The sequence below is a fragment of the Eleutherodactylus coqui genome, chromosome 11, assembly GCF_035609145.1.
Source record: "Eleutherodactylus coqui strain aEleCoq1 chromosome 11, aEleCoq1.hap1, whole genome shotgun sequence".
In the NCBI taxonomy this organism is placed as follows: domain Eukaryota; kingdom Metazoa; phylum Chordata; class Amphibia; order Anura; family Eleutherodactylidae; genus Eleutherodactylus; species Eleutherodactylus coqui.
The window spans coordinates 84,539,314-84,557,926 of record NC_089847.1 but is presented as its reverse complement, the minus strand read 5'-3'; the positions used below and the strand labels follow the sequence as shown (position 1 = coordinate 84,557,926).

Here is an 18,613-nt window from a genome sequence, read left to right as displayed (position 1 = left end):
ATGTCCCCTTCATTCTCTAAGTAAACCGAACTTAGATGACTATAAGTGATCTACAGTGATCTGTTTACGTCTTGCAGCCATAATACAGATGGTAAAATGTGGCTATATCATGGCCGTCTGGATGAGAGCCCTAACTCTGCAAGAAGTGAAGAAACAATTAGCTGAGGACTCCACTATGACAAAGGGATCCATGACTTCAAATTACAACCATAGGAGCTCCAAGTCACCATGAACGAATGAAGGCAGAAGAAATGGCGCAGGCCATAACGGGCACTTTTTGTAATATCCATTTTTTATTTACTTGAAATCAGAATAAATATACAGCCCTTCCCCGTAAAACTCTGTTTGTAAACAATAGAAAACCTTACCATGTTCTTTGGCCTGCCTTTTTGTTTGGTTTGGCACAGCAGGGATATCCCATAAGTATGAAAATGGAATATTACCCCTGGAACATATAGACCGGCCTTCCCTAAATCCCCCTCCTTCCCATAGGTCAGAATAACATGTACAAGACGTGTTAAAGCCCAAGACAGTCAGACGTCATCTAGGAAAAGTTCAAATGGATCAGTTATCGAGTCCCTGTTAAAGGGGTTACTCCATTGTTGTTTTCCTTCTCCGTCCCTATTTTCATCACAGGGATAGCGTGTTCTTTGCAGTCCCACTTAGCCACACATGCAAGGGACTCCATGTTGTCTTAGGTCCTTTTTGCAGAACTTGTGTCTGACAGGATAAGTTGTGTCCTGAGGGCGAAAAAATACATGATTAGGGTAAGAGCTTAAGACATACCTGTTGTACTGTATATTCTCTAACTCCATGATACTTTGTGAAGCAGCGTATGAAGGTGTTTTCTATGTAACATTGTGCTTTGCGGTCTATAAACATGGCTGTATTACAGATCACAATTATACAGTTTCATAACACAGAGTCCATATACTGGTATGTGCCCAAATTGTACCACCATGTGCCTCCGATTCTGTATATGAATGAGAAGATTGTGGCATATCCTAACACATACCAAATTATGTAGGAACTCTATCCAAGAAACATGTCTTATTGGGTAGAATATATAGCCTCGTAGAGGCACCATTATATGGAGCTGTAGTGACTCCATTTACTGACATTCAAAGTCTGTGCATTGCCCATGTGGCTATACCGTATACATAGGCCCTTATATTGTAAGGCTGACAAATAAAATCAGCTTGATGATGTTCGAGCCATGCTCAATGCTAGACATTAGGAAGGAAATTATAGGGGGTTTCTGTGGTTGTGACTCCATAAGTGTCTAGAATGAATGGGCCCTAGAACTGATTCATGAGAGATGACCACACAAACTAGGGGGCATTGAAGGAGGTTGCAGTACCCCCTACCTCTAATAATTCTTCTACAATGACCTATCCTCAGGATAATCAGCAGGGGTCAACTGATTGGGATCCCCACTGATCAGCTGAGTCCAGGTACCACTGTCAGTATGGACAGCGGAAGAAGCATATTGTGCCACCTGTACCGCAGTGGCCCAGTTTGGTAGTGCAGGCACAGCTCCTATTGATCTCCATTAGAGCTTCTCCTGTACTACCAACCTGGGTCACTGCAGTACTAATGGTGCAATCTGCTTCCTGTGCTGTCTTTACTGACAGCGGTGCCCAGAATAAACTGATCAATGGGAATTCCAAGCAGCGGACCCCTGTTGATCATTTATGACCTATCCTAAGGATAAGTCATAGATAGAAAAAATGCCTGAAATCCAAAACAACCCCTTTAACGCTACAGGCAATAACTACTGTATATTAATGAGCTATATAGGAGGAGTTACCAAAATGCTGATCCTTTCTCTGACATCACTTCCTGCTCTGCAGCTACTGGCTGAAGATAATCTGCACAGACTTCCTGTCCCGCCCCCACATGTGCTCTGCACATAATACCAGTAACACTGAGAGCATTCTGTTCCATTGTATTGCATTCTTTCTACATTTAGACTAGAAGATAGGAAGAATTACCTGAAAGGGAGGAATGAGCTCTCAGTATTACAGTATGATATGGGATCTTAGTATTCTTTGAAAACCTTAAGATATAAATTACTGGTGATGGACAATTTGCATGCTCAAATAAACTCATAACATGAAAATAAACAATTATGTTAATCTTGTTACCCACCCATTCACTGTGAGGGGGTCCTGAAGAAAGCTGCTGTGTGCCTATGTGTCCTCCATTTCCGCTTGTCCCATCGACAAAGTAGAAGCATTTTAAAAGTACGCCTGAATGAGCGGTTGCAGAGTGCATAACACATGGGGTTGACAGTACTGTTAACATAGCATAGCCAGTAACCCAGCTCCCACAATGTTTTTGGAATACAGTCCTTACAGAATGTGGACACTAGCACCATGATATTGTAAGGAGTCCACGTCAAAATAAAAGCAAGCAATATAGCACTTAATGTCCTTGCAGCTTTCTTTTCCTTGATGAGGGAATTGCTTTTCCTCTTTCCATGACGGGTTTTTTCCACTTTAGCTTTAATAACTGTTGATGGCAGAGCTGTGGCCTGGGTTCGGGATGATTTCCTAGATGCCTCACGCTTTCCTCCATTGGCTTCATTCTCTAAATTCCCTTGCCCAAGGGTGTCATTGGACCCATGAGAGGCTGGAGGTGTGGCGACCACAGTGCTGACCATCGGTAGTCGTATGACGGCTGAGCAGATGCTTTTCATCTCATATGGATGGTCATCTCCATCAGAAGAAGACGAGAGGGAGTCTGCAGAAGCGGCGTCTTCCATAGTATTCCAGCTCCCGTTACTTCTGTGTTGAGGATAGCTTCTGAGTGATGGGCTGGTCGCAAGTTTACCTGGAAAACAGCATGCTTTCCTGACCCTTGGCACTGCTATATGTGGTCTGGACAATCTTACCGCTTCTCCCATCCCACTGCTGCTACCACTTCGGACACTCCCCAAGGGTCGGACAATGTTGTCGGTCTCTGAGCCTTGCAAGCAAGCCAGTTCTCTGCTTCTGTTCTCCGTTTCTCTGTAGATCCTCCAGTACAGTATAATCATGATAGTTACTGGCAAGTAAAAGGCAGCAATGGCAGTGCCAAATGTAATAATAGGCTGTGACAAAAACTGGATGTAGCATGCGTCAGGTTCTACTGTTCTTTCACCAACAATATACTGCCAGCACAATATAGCAGGTGCCCATAATATAAATGATATAATCCATGCCAGTCCAATCATAATAGCTGCTCTTCTTGGTGTTCTCTTAGCCCTATATGTCAACGGACGGGTAATTGAAAAATAGCGGTCGAAGCTTATAATCAGCAGGTTCATCACAGAAGCGTTACTTGTGACATAATCTAGTGCCAGCCACAGGTCACAGGAAATACTGCCAAGTGCCCAACGTCCCATTATAATGTAGGTTGTGTACAAGTTCATTGACAATGCCCCGATGACGACATCCGCGCACGCTAAGCTGAGTAAGAAGTAGTTGTTGACAGTTTTCAGGTCACTGTTGACTTTGAAGGCCAAGAGAACCAAAATGTTTCCCACTACGGTAATGAGAGAAAGGATTCCTGTCGTGAGGGCAATGAGCACCACCTCCCACAGAGCATGGCCTCCAAAGGGGTCAGGGTATGGATGCTGTGTAGCATTAGGGGTCAACGGATCAATAGTAGAATTGTTCATGGTTAGAAGCCAGTCGGTCATCGATTCTTGCCCAGCATTCTGATGCAGGGCTAGCATGAAAGATTTGGAGGGAAGCAGGGGTACGGTCCCCTATAACCAAAGTATGTTAACCCTTTATCCACTGTAACCTGCAAGTACAAGAGAAAATAAGAATCAATGACAGAAGGGCAATCATTGCCAATATAAAAAGTTTTTGGAACAATACAGTACAGAAGTGACTAGAAGTCTTCTACTGTCAACAGGCTAGCACAGTTACAGGAATGGTATAGAAGGTTGCAGCACGTTGCTACTACCGCCGGCTGCACCTGACACTACACTGAGGTGGCGTGGGTTCACCTGGAGCTCTGTCTGTCATACCTCCTCATTTTCTAATCCTAAATGTCTTTTTTATTCTTCTATTTCTAGTTCCTCCGCCGTCTCCACCTGTGTCTCTAATCTGTAACTAAACAAAGCCGGATTTCTGATTTCTGTTGTTGATGGCTGGAGGAATAAAAGTTGTGTTAGTGAAGGACGGACCCCCGCCCTCCCCCCTCCTGGGTTACTTAAAGTAAAGGAGAGAGAAGTGGTTGGACAGGTTTAGATTTCACAAAAGTAAAATGATTAAAAGGAGGAAGTGAAAGAAAGAGATTACAGAGAGGGAAAGATTTTTAGAATAAACCATATGTTACCAAAACTCCAGCTCCTCTTCTGTAGCAGCTCCTCTACCTACACCTGCACTCCTTCTCCTCCGTCTACGTAGTGCTCCATCCCTGTAACTCATTACATCAAGTTATTTTAATTACTTCATTACTTTACCTACGAGTAATTTGACCTAATTGTCCTGATATCCAGCAACACGTTTCTGGCCTCTGCTCTATTTATATTCTAGATAGTTATGTGAATCTCGCTACACTGGCAACATTGTTATTATTGATGGATTTTTATATAGCTACATCCCCTACAGTCTAAAGGCCCTTTTACACGGAATAATTATCATTCAAACGCGATTATCATTTTTCGTTCATTTATTTCATACAGACATAAAAATCATCATTGGCTCGTTCACTAATCGTTTGATTTAAATACCGACTGCTCAGTCCTTCTCTTCCACAGTGAAGGAGAACGACCAAATAATTTCTCGTTTGACCGAGCCAACCATATATCTGCCTGTATAAATAGGCTGCCCAAGCGAACTCTGACATCGCTCACCCATTCCAACGAGAAATCGGCAGATCTAAACAGACCCTATGATACACAGATGTATCATAGTCCTTGGTACTGGATCCTTCGCAAGGCAGACACCACTAACACTCAACAAACCTCAATGTCTTATAATACTGTCCCAAGGAGCATGCAATCTATAATAGTGAAACAATGATATACTATTGTTCTCTTCTCAGATGGTTTTCATACCAGATATACTTATATTATAACCCATAGTATATAGAATAAATGTCTGATTGGTGGTTGTTCAATTACTGGACAAATACAATACCAAAATGAGGCTGAGGCAACGAAAGAGATGCACAACTCTTTATCTGTTGTCACCGCCTTTTGGCTCCACATTAGAGACCCTTTCTCATCCCATTGACCCCCAGTAATAAGACATTTATGGCATATCCTATGGATATCAATGTGGTGGGGTTTTATGTAAATAAAGCTTAAATGGGTTGCCTCGCAACAGGTTGTGCCTACCATGCAAACGTCCTAGCCGTGGTTCAGTCCAAAAGTCAATGCAGTGTGTGGCCGTACATGTGTACCAGCCCTCTATTTACTTCAATGGTGCTGCAGGAGATATTCAACTTGCCTATTTCCTCAGGCCCCATTAAATAGAGCTATGGTGCGCATGCATGGCCACCCGCTTCATTCATTTCAGAACTGATCTGCGGCTCGTGTGTCTGCATGATGCCGAATTCACTCGAACATATGCATATTTATGCACATATTTGTGCTGCACTTCTGTGGAATGGGCGCTGCATATTCTCACGTGAAAGTGTGCTTTTTACTCTACTTTTTCGTGTGCGCAAAGCAACACACAAAAATGCTCTCAGCCATTGGAATCACCAATAGGTGTAATGAGTTCAATATGTTCTCTTTCCCTGCATGAATTTGCAAGAAAATAGAGCATGTTGCGTATTTTTTGCACGACCAAATGCGCACGCGAAATATGTACATATGAACGAACCCATTGAGATCAATGGGCTCTATTCTCGGCGTATTGCCCAAGCAAATTTTGCGTGTACAAAAAGGTATGCAAATAAGGCTGAGTGCATCCAGCCTGATGGCTAAGATCTGTTGTGAGACAAGCCCTTTAAAAGGAACCTGTCACATTTAAAACGTATAATTTACTGATCTAATCCACTGCTCCTTCCCAGTTTAGGAGTCCAGTAGGCGGTCCTACTCAGTAATGGACAACCTTCCTTGTAATGCATGCGGCGCTTCTTCTTTCGCTGGGCAGCTGGGCGGAAAGTGGGTGGACCCCATTATAGTCAACGGGGTCCACCTGGTGCTGTTTAGTTCCATCCAGAGATGGAACTGTTCGGCTGCGAGGATTCCCTTTTCGTGCTCCCCGAACAGAGCAGCTAGCAGAATCCCCGACGCAGATGTGAAGCAGCCTGAGTCTCCTATAGCCAGAATGAGCACAAGTGTAGATCAATCCCAGAAAGCTACATATCAATCTACTCAGCCCTCCCTGCTCTAGTCTATGCAGCCTGAAGAAAGGACATTTCCAACATAACAGAGGAGTATTACTGGTTAACATAAAATCAAATGATCTTTCTGCAAAAGTTATGCAAGCTCCCAATACGTTTTATCAGTCACTTCCTTCCAATTTTCAAGATCTCTGTTTGCTGTCAGCAGAGCAATTAAGATTACAAAGAAGCATTTGCCCATACTTTATAATAAACTGTACACTTTAAAAGTGCAACAATGTAAAACGAAAATAGAGATAGCTCCTAAATGGATATAACTAGCTAATTACCAGAAAATCAGACTATACTGAAAGCAAAAGTTTATCTATTTACCTTCATACATTGTCCAAGTAACCCCAACCACTGAGAATGAAAGAAGTTGTCTAAGATCAGAAAAAAGGGCCTTCAGAAAAAGCAGCGGTCTTGTCCATGACCGTATTTAGTATTGCAGCCCATCGAAGTGGCATGTGATTCTATCTATCTGCATTGACTCTCTTTCTATAGACCCTAATTGAGATGCAATGGAGAAATGTTACCAAGGTCTTTTTAGATACGTGATAGAGCAACGCGATATATGCTTAAAGGAAAAGGAAGACAATTTATAAAGCGCCAGACACCTTAGGCCAAACTTTTATGGAAGGCGCAAATAAAAACCACAGACCTTACTTTCCCATAGCTATTAAGGTTTTTGCACTGGTCTCACTGGTTTATGCCAGCAGAAGCCATTGAAAATAGAAAACCTCCCTGCTGAAAGCGATGAATGGCACAGCAGGGTCTACTACTTAGTTTCCGCAGACCAGGAATAATAAGCCATTCCCTGACTAAAGTCTAGTTATATATTATAAAAGGCTTCCCAGCATTATCCGGGCATACCATAGTATTTCCATGGATCATGGGGTGAGGCCCATATGTCTGTCTTCTATCTGCATGGATTAGGCAGGGCAGCAGCTACATGGACAGACTTGTTTTGTATCTCCATATCATCTCCCTTGATATACATTATAGGGCTCCTCTGGCTGATCTAGAAATATGCAGAATATTTCCTGTACAGTCATAGTGAAGCCGCTTTCATAATCACACTTTAAAGGGATGATGTGGCAATTGCAGTGATTATTCTTTTCTGTCAAGGCCATCTGTTGCTGTACATAAAGGTAACTCACTTCCCCAGTATCTCAGTACCTTGACGGAACAACTCCTCCTCTTCAAGTTAGTTAAGGTGACACCTCTATGGGATCCTAGCAAGGAAGGGGTTATGAAGTGCACTGCAAAGCTCCTGCTAATTCTCCACTCCCCGTCCTCCCCCTTCAAGTCTGTGGGTAAACAGGTGATCTTGGGGCAAACAGTGATACGAGACAGGTGTACACAAGACAGGCACGCAAGCCGCCTGTAACTACAACACTCAAATCTATAAAGCATTGCATCACTCAACCCCTATGTGGCCGCATGATTAACCCTTATTACGCCAGGAGCCTTTGCTGCATCTCCAAGATTGTAACTGTTAGGCCGACCTCATGTGGTGGAATCACTGCAGACATTCCGCAACGGAATACCCGCTGCAATTCCGCAAAAATTCTGCACTGACCAAATCTGTACCTAAACACTATGGATTTGGCAATGTTTTCGCTCACAGAACAGTTCCAGAATTCAATCCTTGTATTAGGAGGGTTAAATTCTGCAGCGCAGTTGCACAGAATAAATAGACTTGCTGTAGAATTAGAATTTTTATAAAAACTGGAAAATATCGGCGCTATGTAAAGGCTTATTCATACGAGCATATATTGTCCGGCAGTGAAAACGGCCTGCCAATATACGCTACCCTCGCCGGCTCTCTGCTAGAGTGCTGAGCTCCTACCCCTCTCTACTGTTTTCAATGGGAGGAGTGGGACGGGGCGCCCCTCCCATTGCAAACAGCAGCATCTCCGTTTTCTTGCAGCTGTCATTGTCTCCCATAGAAGTCAATGCAGCTGCTGTTGCCGACGTTAAAGCGCCCGACTAGGCGCTTTTACACTGCAGAGATACGCCCCTGTGCACTAATGTATTGTAAACTAATGCATCAGAGGGGCAGCGTATATCGGCCGGGGAGTGAAAACCCAGCCAATATATGCCCGTGTGAATAGGACCTAAGGCCCAATGTCGACGGGTGGGTTTGATTAGCGGAATCTACACGAGGCACCCGCGTAAAGGATCCGCAAATCAAGCTGCCCACAGGGATACATGGGTGTCTAGGGTCTTAGGTCACGAGCAGGGTCCTAGGTCACGGGCAGGGTCAGACTCCGCTGTAGGCTCCCACAAATTCGATCCGCCTGTGGACATGAGGCTTAAAGGTTTTTTTTTAAAAGTCCCCTCTATTTGGCTCGTACTGAAAACTCTGCAGAATTTCTGCAATGATTCCGCCAGCAGAGATTCCACAGTGGATCCTGCCCTGTGTGAAGGCGGCTTTATAGTTGTTTTCTCCTTAGCCTGCGAAAGCAACAGCTTGACCTATTACAAGGCCTGTCATTTAAGAACTTCCCTTAAAAGATGCTTAGAGTACAGATAATGGAAAAATCCCCGTGCTCCGGAACCCCTTGGGATCAACAGTAGACTGTCCGGTCTGTGGTAATACTTTTATTATGCAACGCGTTTCGGCAATACAAATTTCGCCCTTCTCAAGCATATGACAAACGTTTGTCATATGCTTGAGAAGAGCAAAATTTGTATTGCCGAAACGCGTCGTAGAATAAAAGTATTACCACGGACCGGAGAGTCTACTATTGATCCCAAGGGGTTCCGGAGCACGGGGATTTTTCCATTATCTGTACTCTATGCGTTGATTATACAGCCGCAGGAGTGGGCTGTATCTCGAGGATGTCTCTCCAGTTATCTGGATTAGGAACCCAGGGTGGTTGAAAAGCCTTCGTGGATATCGGGTGCCAGTGGATTCTCGGTCTTGAGAATTCCACTGAGCACCAGGTGTGTACAAACTAATACTCACTGCATTTATCCCATCTCTTTGAGTAAGAGGCGCTGACATACATATTCTTCTACTTAAAATATGCTTGTCACATTGAAAATGCAATCCAATCTAAGCGCAGCTTGGTATAAAGCAGGAGAAACTCAGCAGCTTGATGTACACATTTGTGGGGACAGATTCAGTAGAAGTAGTAATTTATATTTGATCCTCTGCTCATTATGATCTGAGGAGTCCAGTGGGTGGTCCTACTTACTGATCCACAGCTAATCCTCTATGTGTAAAGTCTGGTCTCTATCAACAGTTGGGTCAGTGAGAGCTGAGCTGGGCGATAGTCAGTATTCCGTTTTAGTATTGGGGATATATCCTCCCTAATTGATGGCTCGACACTATGTAGCAATGAGGACTACAATATTGGTCACTGGTTGAATAATCTTCTCGAGATCAAAATACATCACATACGGGAACATCACAACAAAACGGCTTTCTTCTACTCACTCCTTACTGGACTTTGACGTCATCGTGCTCTGCAGGGGAAGCTACTGGTCCAAGGCTGTCGTTAGCACAATGGCATACCTACTAGCACATGCCTAGTTTACCATGTCACGTGCCATTGCCCTCCATTACAATAAAAGGGGCTGCACATTAAAAGAAACAGCACAGCATTCATCAAAGTCACACATCACAGCAGTATAATAAGATAATCAGTAGTCATAAACTCTATAATCTCTCATTGTGGCAACATTAATAATAATAAAAAGAGCAGGGAAGAATAACTTATTGATATGTAGACTCATACAGGGAAGACTGTCAATCGCTAAGTAGGACCGCCCACTGGACTCCTCAGAGTAGAGGGTCACGTCCATTAATTACTAGCTCTACTGAATCTTTTCCTACAAATACGTACATCAATCTGCTCAGCACATCCAGCTCTATACCATGTCATCCGCAGATTGGACTGCATTTCTAACCTGACAAGTTCCCTCTAAGATGAGATATTTTAAAATCAGATCTGTGTGGCAAGTATGCAGCAGAAAACAGAGCGCTAAGGCAGCAGAAATGCAGTCCTAAACTCTCACTTACGACCTGAAGGTTGCGAGTTCAATCCTCACGTGGTTCAGGTAGCAGGCTCAAGGTAGACTCAGCCTTCTATCCTTCTGAGGTCAGTAAAATGAATATCCAGCTTGGTGGGGGCTAGTAAATAAGTTACTGCGGAATAAGTTAGCGCTATACAAATAACAAGATTTTTTTTTATAGCATCAAGTAACCATGAATATCATATGAAAACACCCTTCTCACAAACCCGAAATCTGTATATAACTCAGAAATTCCTTGACCTGCATCCATACATGAAGACAATGAAGATTTGACCATAAAGACATCAATTATTTTTTTTAGGACAAACTATTCGAAGAATTAAAATAGAAACAGTATGGAAATGTTCCAATACATAACTACTCAGTAGAGATCAAAAAAACGCGTTTGTGTTTCATAAAACTATTCCTGTATGAGCTGTAAAACCTATGAGAGTCCTGGCTGGTTAAATTATTCATCCATCATCGTCAAGGAAATAGGGTCAATGTTTTAAAGCTGATATGTTGTAGTCTGGTGTCTTTGTAGGTGTTAAACTATACTATGCAGTGCAAGGGTTAATTACTAGCTGACTAACATTAAACTGCAGCTCACAATGGGTTAAGTGGCATCCTGCAGACACATCATTTGGTAAGATGGTCTTCTGTAACACATGATCTGGGTGCCAGCTTGGGTGGGCTGAAACAATGTGAGTCCAACATAGTGCGAACTAATGCCCTTCTTCCAGACACGGACATCCTGGCAAGGGATATTAACTAAAGGGTTAAGTAAACTTTACAAGAGAAGGGTTAAGTGACGCTCTGTTTCACACAATGACACAATTCTGCCAGAGCGTATCTTGTATTACATGACAACCCATGTCAGCTTCAATAAGAGCTACAAACACGGGGAAAGGGACAGTGCTAGTGTCACCCAGCAGTGGGAGGAACGTGCCCAGCTCCTCTGTGCCTATCGCTGATGAAGACACTGGCGTACCTCTTACCCATTATGCCCCTGTCACCTGTTATAAAGAAGCAACTGACCATCAAATATTCCTCAGATTGGTCATTGCTGTTTTCTGGGATGCATATTACATAGGTGAGGCCAATAAAGTCCATACGTTCCATCCCTCAGATCATGGACTCTCTTGTCTACACCACAAGGGTTAATCCATTTCTCTTACCACACCAACTCTATCTATAACTTATTAATGAAGATTTCAGTTTGTATCAGCCTTCGCTCAGCTGCACTGTGTAATAACTTTGTTCTTTGCAGACGCTATATGCTAAGCAGCGACTTAACACGCTTATCAGCGCTCTCTGAGATCACTCGGCCATGCAACAGCTACCCTAGCATCTTAATGGCTCTTCCATAATTTAAGGCCAGAACAGTACAATACAATTTTTTTTAACAAAACTGAGGTGTTATTGTTGTAAAAAAGATGTAGGAAATACAGAAATACTATACATGATCGTAACAAGGCTGAAGCAAATTATTTGCACTGCGGTTACATAAGGAGCTGTCTAGTTTACAAAACCCATTTTAAAACATTCTATTAGGCTGTATTTACGCGGGCGAGCGCAATATCATCCCACGAAACTTGAACCAAGTTGTAAAATTATGATTTTCTATGCGACGCCATTGCTAAACATGCGATTTTCATGCGCATGAAAATCAAGTTTTTTTCAATAGGAAAATTGAAAAAATTGTATTGCATTTGCAGATATAACTCACGTGTACATGCAATTTTTAGTTCGCGAGTTTTGTACGTCTCACAACTGGACCCCTCTAAATAAGCCCTTATGGAGGTCTGTTGTGGTGTTCCTGCCACACTTAGGGAGTGGAGCTGGGGTGGAATCATGATATCAGCCCTGGTCCCCATGCGCCCTGTCGTTGGGTGCCGATGAGTGCCTTCTTCTTGTCATTGCAGAAGGCGCCTTAGGTGTCATCTGTCAGAAATCACTCAGTGGGCTCAATGTGTTATATCTATAGGAGCCCATGACATCTGCTGGAGGTGGGAGGGAGTTTAGCCCCCTCCCCGCTCTTTGTCCGCAGCCAGCAATGGGAGGCGGTGGAACGGGGCTGTGCTTAGCTCTGCCCTCGTCCCGCCCCCTCCCATTGCAAAGAGCGAGTGGGGAGGAGAACAGAGGTTAGCCTGCGGGAGGGAGGGAGGGAGGGAGGGGAAAGGGGCGACGGTATGGCAGCCTCGGTGTATATGCGCCAGGGCTCACAAACGTTAGATTTGTGCGCCCTTTTAGGAGCTTTAACTCCACAGATGGTAGCGTATATTGGCCAACCGTGAAAGGGTGGCCGATATAAGCTCATGGGAAAGAAGCCCTAATAACCAGGCCAAATTTTGGAAATCTGGTATGTTTCACTTTAACACAGAATAACTCTGTAAAGGTTTTAATCATCCAAGTATATTGTAGTTTATTAAGGTTTTAAAAGTGAACGATTTGCATATAGCTATTAAAATATACCAAAATTGAGGAAAGTGTTTAAAAATTGTAATTTTTTTTCATATTTTCAAATACAGTATGTAAAATATGTACATAGATATTGTACTAATTTTAGCAGATATATATTTGTTTGCTTTATTTTTTTTGTATGTTTTTGACCAATTTAGTAGATTTAATTTTTTTCAATTTTGAAATCTTTTGTCTTTAATTCCAATTTACATTTAAGGTAGAATTTTGTAAATTATGTAAATAATGGCACCCAAACCATGGGTGTTAGTAACAGCCTGCTTTGGGTGTTTCACCAGTTCGGGGGCACGTGAACACCCACTGAGTGAAGAACATAAATTTATAGTGTGGAGGGTCGTACATTAACAATAATTTGTTCGTTCTTTGATTGGCCTGTATAAACAGGCAGTTGTTCATCTGTAAGGGTGAGCCTTGCAGATGCAAACGCATTTGCGTACATTTACGCACCCGTACAAACATTCATTTGCTAATCTTTTGGGGGTCAATACGAAGGGATCTGTAGGAGCTGTGACACAGGGGCAGAAAAGAGTCAGGCCCCCAGTGAGTGAGAGAGCTGCAAGCTGGAGAGTAATTCCAGTGGCTCTCAGTCTCGAGAGACTGCAACACAAAGGGAGAGAGCTGCAAAAGGAGTGAGGAAATGTCTGAGAGAGTCATGGTAGACGCATTCTGGAGATTCTGTGCCTGTTAGTGAGGATCAGTGACCTGAGAAAAGAGGAAGCTTGTAACTGAGAATGCTGATTATCGCAGCTTGGACATTATCGCCAACATTGGGAGGCTGAAGGACACCAAAGACCTACTACAGATCGATAAAAGCTGCAGCCAGAGAGACTGTGGCGTAGATTGTTCTAAAGGGAGAAGTACATTCCCACAGCTTGTCGAATCCAACATCACTCAGAGAGCAAAGCTGTTAGGACTATGGCTATCCCCAACAGACATCCAAAGCAGCTTCATCTACCAGACCAAACATGCTGGAGATACGTTAGTGAGGTGGGTCCTATGTAAAAACCCAACGTTTGCATGTGGGTAGAGACTTATAAGCAGGCCTACCAGTTAAAATATGTAATCTCGAACAAACACCAGAGGAATACAGAAATATGACCAGACTTGAGTCAGGAACTTATAAAACCATTGCTTTAGAGGTATTTTTCCACAAGTTGTGGACAAGTTATTGGACAACACTTGAGTTACTTCCAGGCTATGTGGAAATTCGCCATTACTGGATTTATACCTTCATTGGTAATATTGCTTGTTTTATAGTTATAGTGTATTACTGATATTTGCGAGTTATGAAAAATTGTTATAAGATTTTGTGCACATGTAGTGGCCCAGAGCTGGGGTGTCTTTAGGGTAGTTGTATGTTCGCTATGTGTAAGCTGTCTTTTATGTACATGTGTGTATCTGTGTTGGTTTGTGGTCTGTGTAGTGCTAATAAGCTTTGTTGTGGCAGTCCTGTCTCGCTTAACTTGTCGATTGTGTGTTGCATTGTGGAAGTTTAGAAGTAGTTGGGAACTGGAGTCTAGTGTAGAGTGAGGGGAGGAGTTGCAGAGATGTAGTCGGTGGAGGAGGACGTGTCAGCGGGAGGCTGAAGCTTTTTTTTGCTTCTGTCTATGCAGAGTAATGGGCCTACCTCATTTTCCATGAGATAATCTTCTTTCTGGGAACCGACACACAGAGTAACAACCCCTGCTATGACAAGTCACGAGGAGAAAACTAGATGCAAGGAAAAGAGGCTGGAGTTGTGTGTTGCCCCACTGTGTCAGGAAAAATACTCCTGGGGATCCTACCTCAAGATAACTGGGATGGAGGACATCTAGAGAGTAGAGAAGAATGCTGTCAGGAGTTTTGTGTCTAACAACTGTTATCTTGTGCTGTTTTTGGAGAAATCAAAGTTGGATTCAGTGAGTAAAGAGAAAAAGTGTACTTCCAGTTTGTGGACTTATTTAACAACGAATATCTGTTTGCTAGAACAGAGGTACTAGCGTCACGTGACAACACCATTTAGGACTTATTATCATCATTTATCATTTGACTGTTCTATTTTACATTGCATGTGACTGAGACGGCCACGTTTTCTACCATTGCAGGGAAGAGATAACAGAGCCACCCATGACAACCACTTTAAGAACCTCGTGGTCTCACCTTCAACGGCCCATTCTACGTCTTGGCCACTGCACTCATTAGAGTTGTGCCCAGCTTTAGTTACAGTCAGTTAGGTTGTCTAATGTTTCTGTATCAACTATATATCACTTAGCTGTTAATAAACACTTCTATTGCTATCTCATTCTCCAAGTTCAAATGTTGTAATAAAAAAATATATTTTTGTAAGCCTGGTGTTCGTGTCATATTCTGGTTCCATTGTCGCCTGCCCCCTACCTTGACACATCTATTAATGACTGCCTGTTTACTGTTAATGGAGGTGGGCGGTGATCTCCAGCCCATTCCACCTCCAGTCTGAACACAGGAGCGATAATGGCTGGGACAACTATCAAGCTCTTAAGTTTCTGAAAATCATCTTGTGTAAAAGGACCCTTAGATTTAAGAATTTTCTTTCAATAAAAAAGAATATTCTACAGCTACAATGTTTCCCCGAACATAAGCCCTACCCTGATAATAAGCCCTACACTACATGAAAAGAAAAACAGCAATACTCACCTCGCCAGCAGCGTCTGAGTCCCTCGCGCTGCCGTTCGGCGCTGCGGCAGGCTGCCGTGTCCTCAGCGTTGACATAGCACTCTCTTTATGGTGATGGCCCATCGCGAGGGACTCCGACACTGTGGGCTAGGTTAGTATAAGACCACCTTTCCCTGAAAATAAGACACTGTGCCTCTTTTGGGGCAAAAATTAATATAAGGCAGTGTCTTATTTTGGGGGAAACATGGCATCATGATACTTATTACGCTTCTGACAAGTCCTTGCTATCGGAATGTTTATGCAGATGTACAAGTTAAACATAATGTTATGAGCATCAGAATAAAAATATGGCACAAGTATGCCCAAAGTATTTCAAAAATGGTGATTGCCAAAAATTTCAATTAAACAAAGAAAAGTGAAATAACTTGGCTGCTGTGAACGCCTCCTCGGAGGGACAAAACAAAAGAAATATAAATACTTTATCTGACGCATAATTCCAAATACGGCATGCCCAGCAAAAACATAATAACTTGTATAGTATAAACATTGTCACATAAGTAGCATTACAGTGTTACATGGTCTCCATGTAGTCAGTGCTCAACATGTGTGCAATATATTTCAAAGGTCTCTCCAACAATACACTGGGTCAATATAATACTTATTTTTCTCAAAAAAATCATGGAAGTCAACATTGGAGATATTAGTGGTCCCCATTTTCGTTTTTCTTTCCTGAAAACTTCCTGAATTTTTGAAAAAGCTGCCTAGGAACTGCCAAACTAGGGATGACTCTAGTGACTATGGCACAAAGGAAAAATCTACCTCCTATTTCAAATATAGGTCATGCACACCTTAAGCCATATACTTTAGATGTATATTGGCTGAATTGGTCGATTTCAGCAGGCCTGACAATCATCTCATTTGTATGGGGGCCTCACAATGTCGAATATCATGGGAGATAAGGAACAAGCAGTTGAATTTCAACACACAACATACACAAAACGTATCCATAGGGCCTCACTCACCTGACATTATGTCAGAAGGGTATATTAATATACATTAGCATACCTTTTTTTAACTGAATAACCCCTTCCCACCTTGCACCATATTATTTTGATCCCACTGTAAAGAGGTCTGGTGAGACCACATCGGAAATACTTGGCTCAGTTATGGATACCTCACCCACACTAAGACACTGATAAACTGTCGTGTTGGGGGGGTGGGGGTGGGGGGTAGGAGATACACATACAGAAGCAAGTCTGGCCTCATTTATTGCATCGTCATTCCACTCCGAGTGTTCAGTGGGAGTACTGGTGTCACCGTGACAAAACAGGCTTTCCTGCTACCCGTATTACAGTACATTCCGTGGCTCATTGCACCTAGAGGGTGAGTGGGTCAGGGGATGGTATAGTCTATTCCCAAGCAGAGCACCGAAGAGGGGTGTGGGGACACCTAAAAGATGAGTAAGTAGATGTATAAGGCCATGCTAGCTCCTCTGGGAAACTTATGCAAATAAGAAAGATGTAAAAATACCTCGACAGCCCCACACCCCTTTTGGGTGCTCTCCATGGGGATAGACTATACCATTTCCTGACCCACTCACCCCCTAGGTATCTCCACACACTTTTTGGGTGCTCTCCTTAAGGAGACACGACACCACTTCTGACCCAGATCATAGGCCTCTTACAGACTAAGTCATAAGCCTGTTGCACCCCAAAACAGTCTGTCTGTGCATGGTTTTCTGGCTTGGTTTCCTATTCCCAATCATTGATAAGACTTGTTATAAAGTCACTTTGATTTGAAGGAATGCTGCCATCCAATAGATGGTGCTGTGGAGGTATTTTTCCATCTTTCTTATTTGCATAAATATACCAGAGGAGCTAGCAGGGCCTTATAAGTCTCCCTACTTGTCTTTTAGGTGTCACCATACCCCTTTTGGGTGCTCTCCTTGGGGATAAACTATACCATCCCCTGACCCACTCACCCCCTAGGTGTCTCCACACTTCTTGGGTGCTCTCCTTAAGGAGACACAACACCACTTCTGACGCACATCATAGACTAACCAGAAGCCTGCTGCACACTGATGAGGGGCAATCACCCCGAAAAAGCTGTCTGTGCATGGTTTTCTGGCTTAGTTTCCCATTCTCAATCATTTATAAGACTGGTTATAAAGTCACTTTGATTTGAAGGAATGCTGCCATCCAATAGATGGCGCTGTAGAGGTATTTTTCCATCTTTCTTATTTGCAGGTATATATAAGTTTAGAGAAGAAATGTTATAAGGAAGCTAAACTCTAGAACAAGAGGGCACAATCTGAGATTAGTTGGAGGGGAGATGAGCCGAAAATATTTTTTTATTGCAAGAACAGTAAGTGCTTGGAACAAACTTCTTGCAGACTTTGTTGGAAAATTAACAATAAATGATGACAAGCTGCCTTGGACTATGTGGTCTTTTTCTACGGTGAATTTTCAACATTGGTATTACAAAGCTGTGAAGGCTCAGGAACTGATACTAGCACTTTAACCCTTTAGATGCTGCAGTCAATGCTGACCAGGACATCTAAGGGGTTAACAAAGGGAGGGTCAGTTTAGGAGGGTAGTTACCCCCCCCCCACTAAAGCCTTTCTTTTCATTACTGTGCAGTCTTTAAAATTACAAAGGGGAAAGAGCCAAGGTCCTACTTAGAGGGTTTGTTTACTTTTAAATTAATTCAATTAACAAAAGGGAACCAAAGGCAGAATTGCTGTGTTTTTTTCAATTTGTCTCCTCAAAAAAATATATTTTGACCGCTTGACAGTACATTTTATACACTCAAAATTGTACCAATAAAAACTATAGCTTGACCCCCCAAAGAACAAGCCCTCATATGATTATGTCAATGCAACAACAAAAACATTACGACTTTTAAAAAGTATGGATTAAAAAAAAAAGCAAAAAACTTGTTACATCCTTAAACATAAAACTAGGCCATACCCTTAGGGAACGTTCCCACAGGGCAGCAATGCGCCGAAATTATGTAGCTGCAAATTCCATAGTATTTCCACATCCAAAACACAGTCAAAATCCACACCATTGGTGCAGATATTGACTCGAAATCAGCTACGTATCTGCAGCTAATTTCAAAAGATATAGCGCTCCTCCTCACC

At 42.7% G+C, this 18,613-nt stretch overlaps 1 protein-coding gene across 8 annotated transcripts in view; it reads right to left on the bottom strand.

The window, feature by feature from the left end:
* Positions 1–281: 281 nt before the first annotated feature.
* CHRM1 (cholinergic receptor muscarinic 1) overlaps positions 282–18,613 on the bottom strand; it is a 151,457-nt gene continuing 133,125 nt past the window's right edge. For 4 of the 8 annotated variants that reach the window (XM_066582868.1, XM_066582866.1, XM_066582873.1 and 1 more), the window contains 2 exons: positions 2,152–3,792; positions 282–740 (listed from right to left, as the gene is read on the bottom strand). In XM_066582868.1, the coding sequence (XP_066438965.1) occupies positions 2,156–3,721 (1,566 nt within the window). In that variant the 5' untranslated portion in view covers positions 3,722–3,792 and the 3' untranslated portion in view covers positions 282–740; positions 2,152–2,155. The other 4 variants (XM_066582872.1, XM_066582867.1, XM_066582871.1 and 1 more) reach the window with 4 other exon arrangements.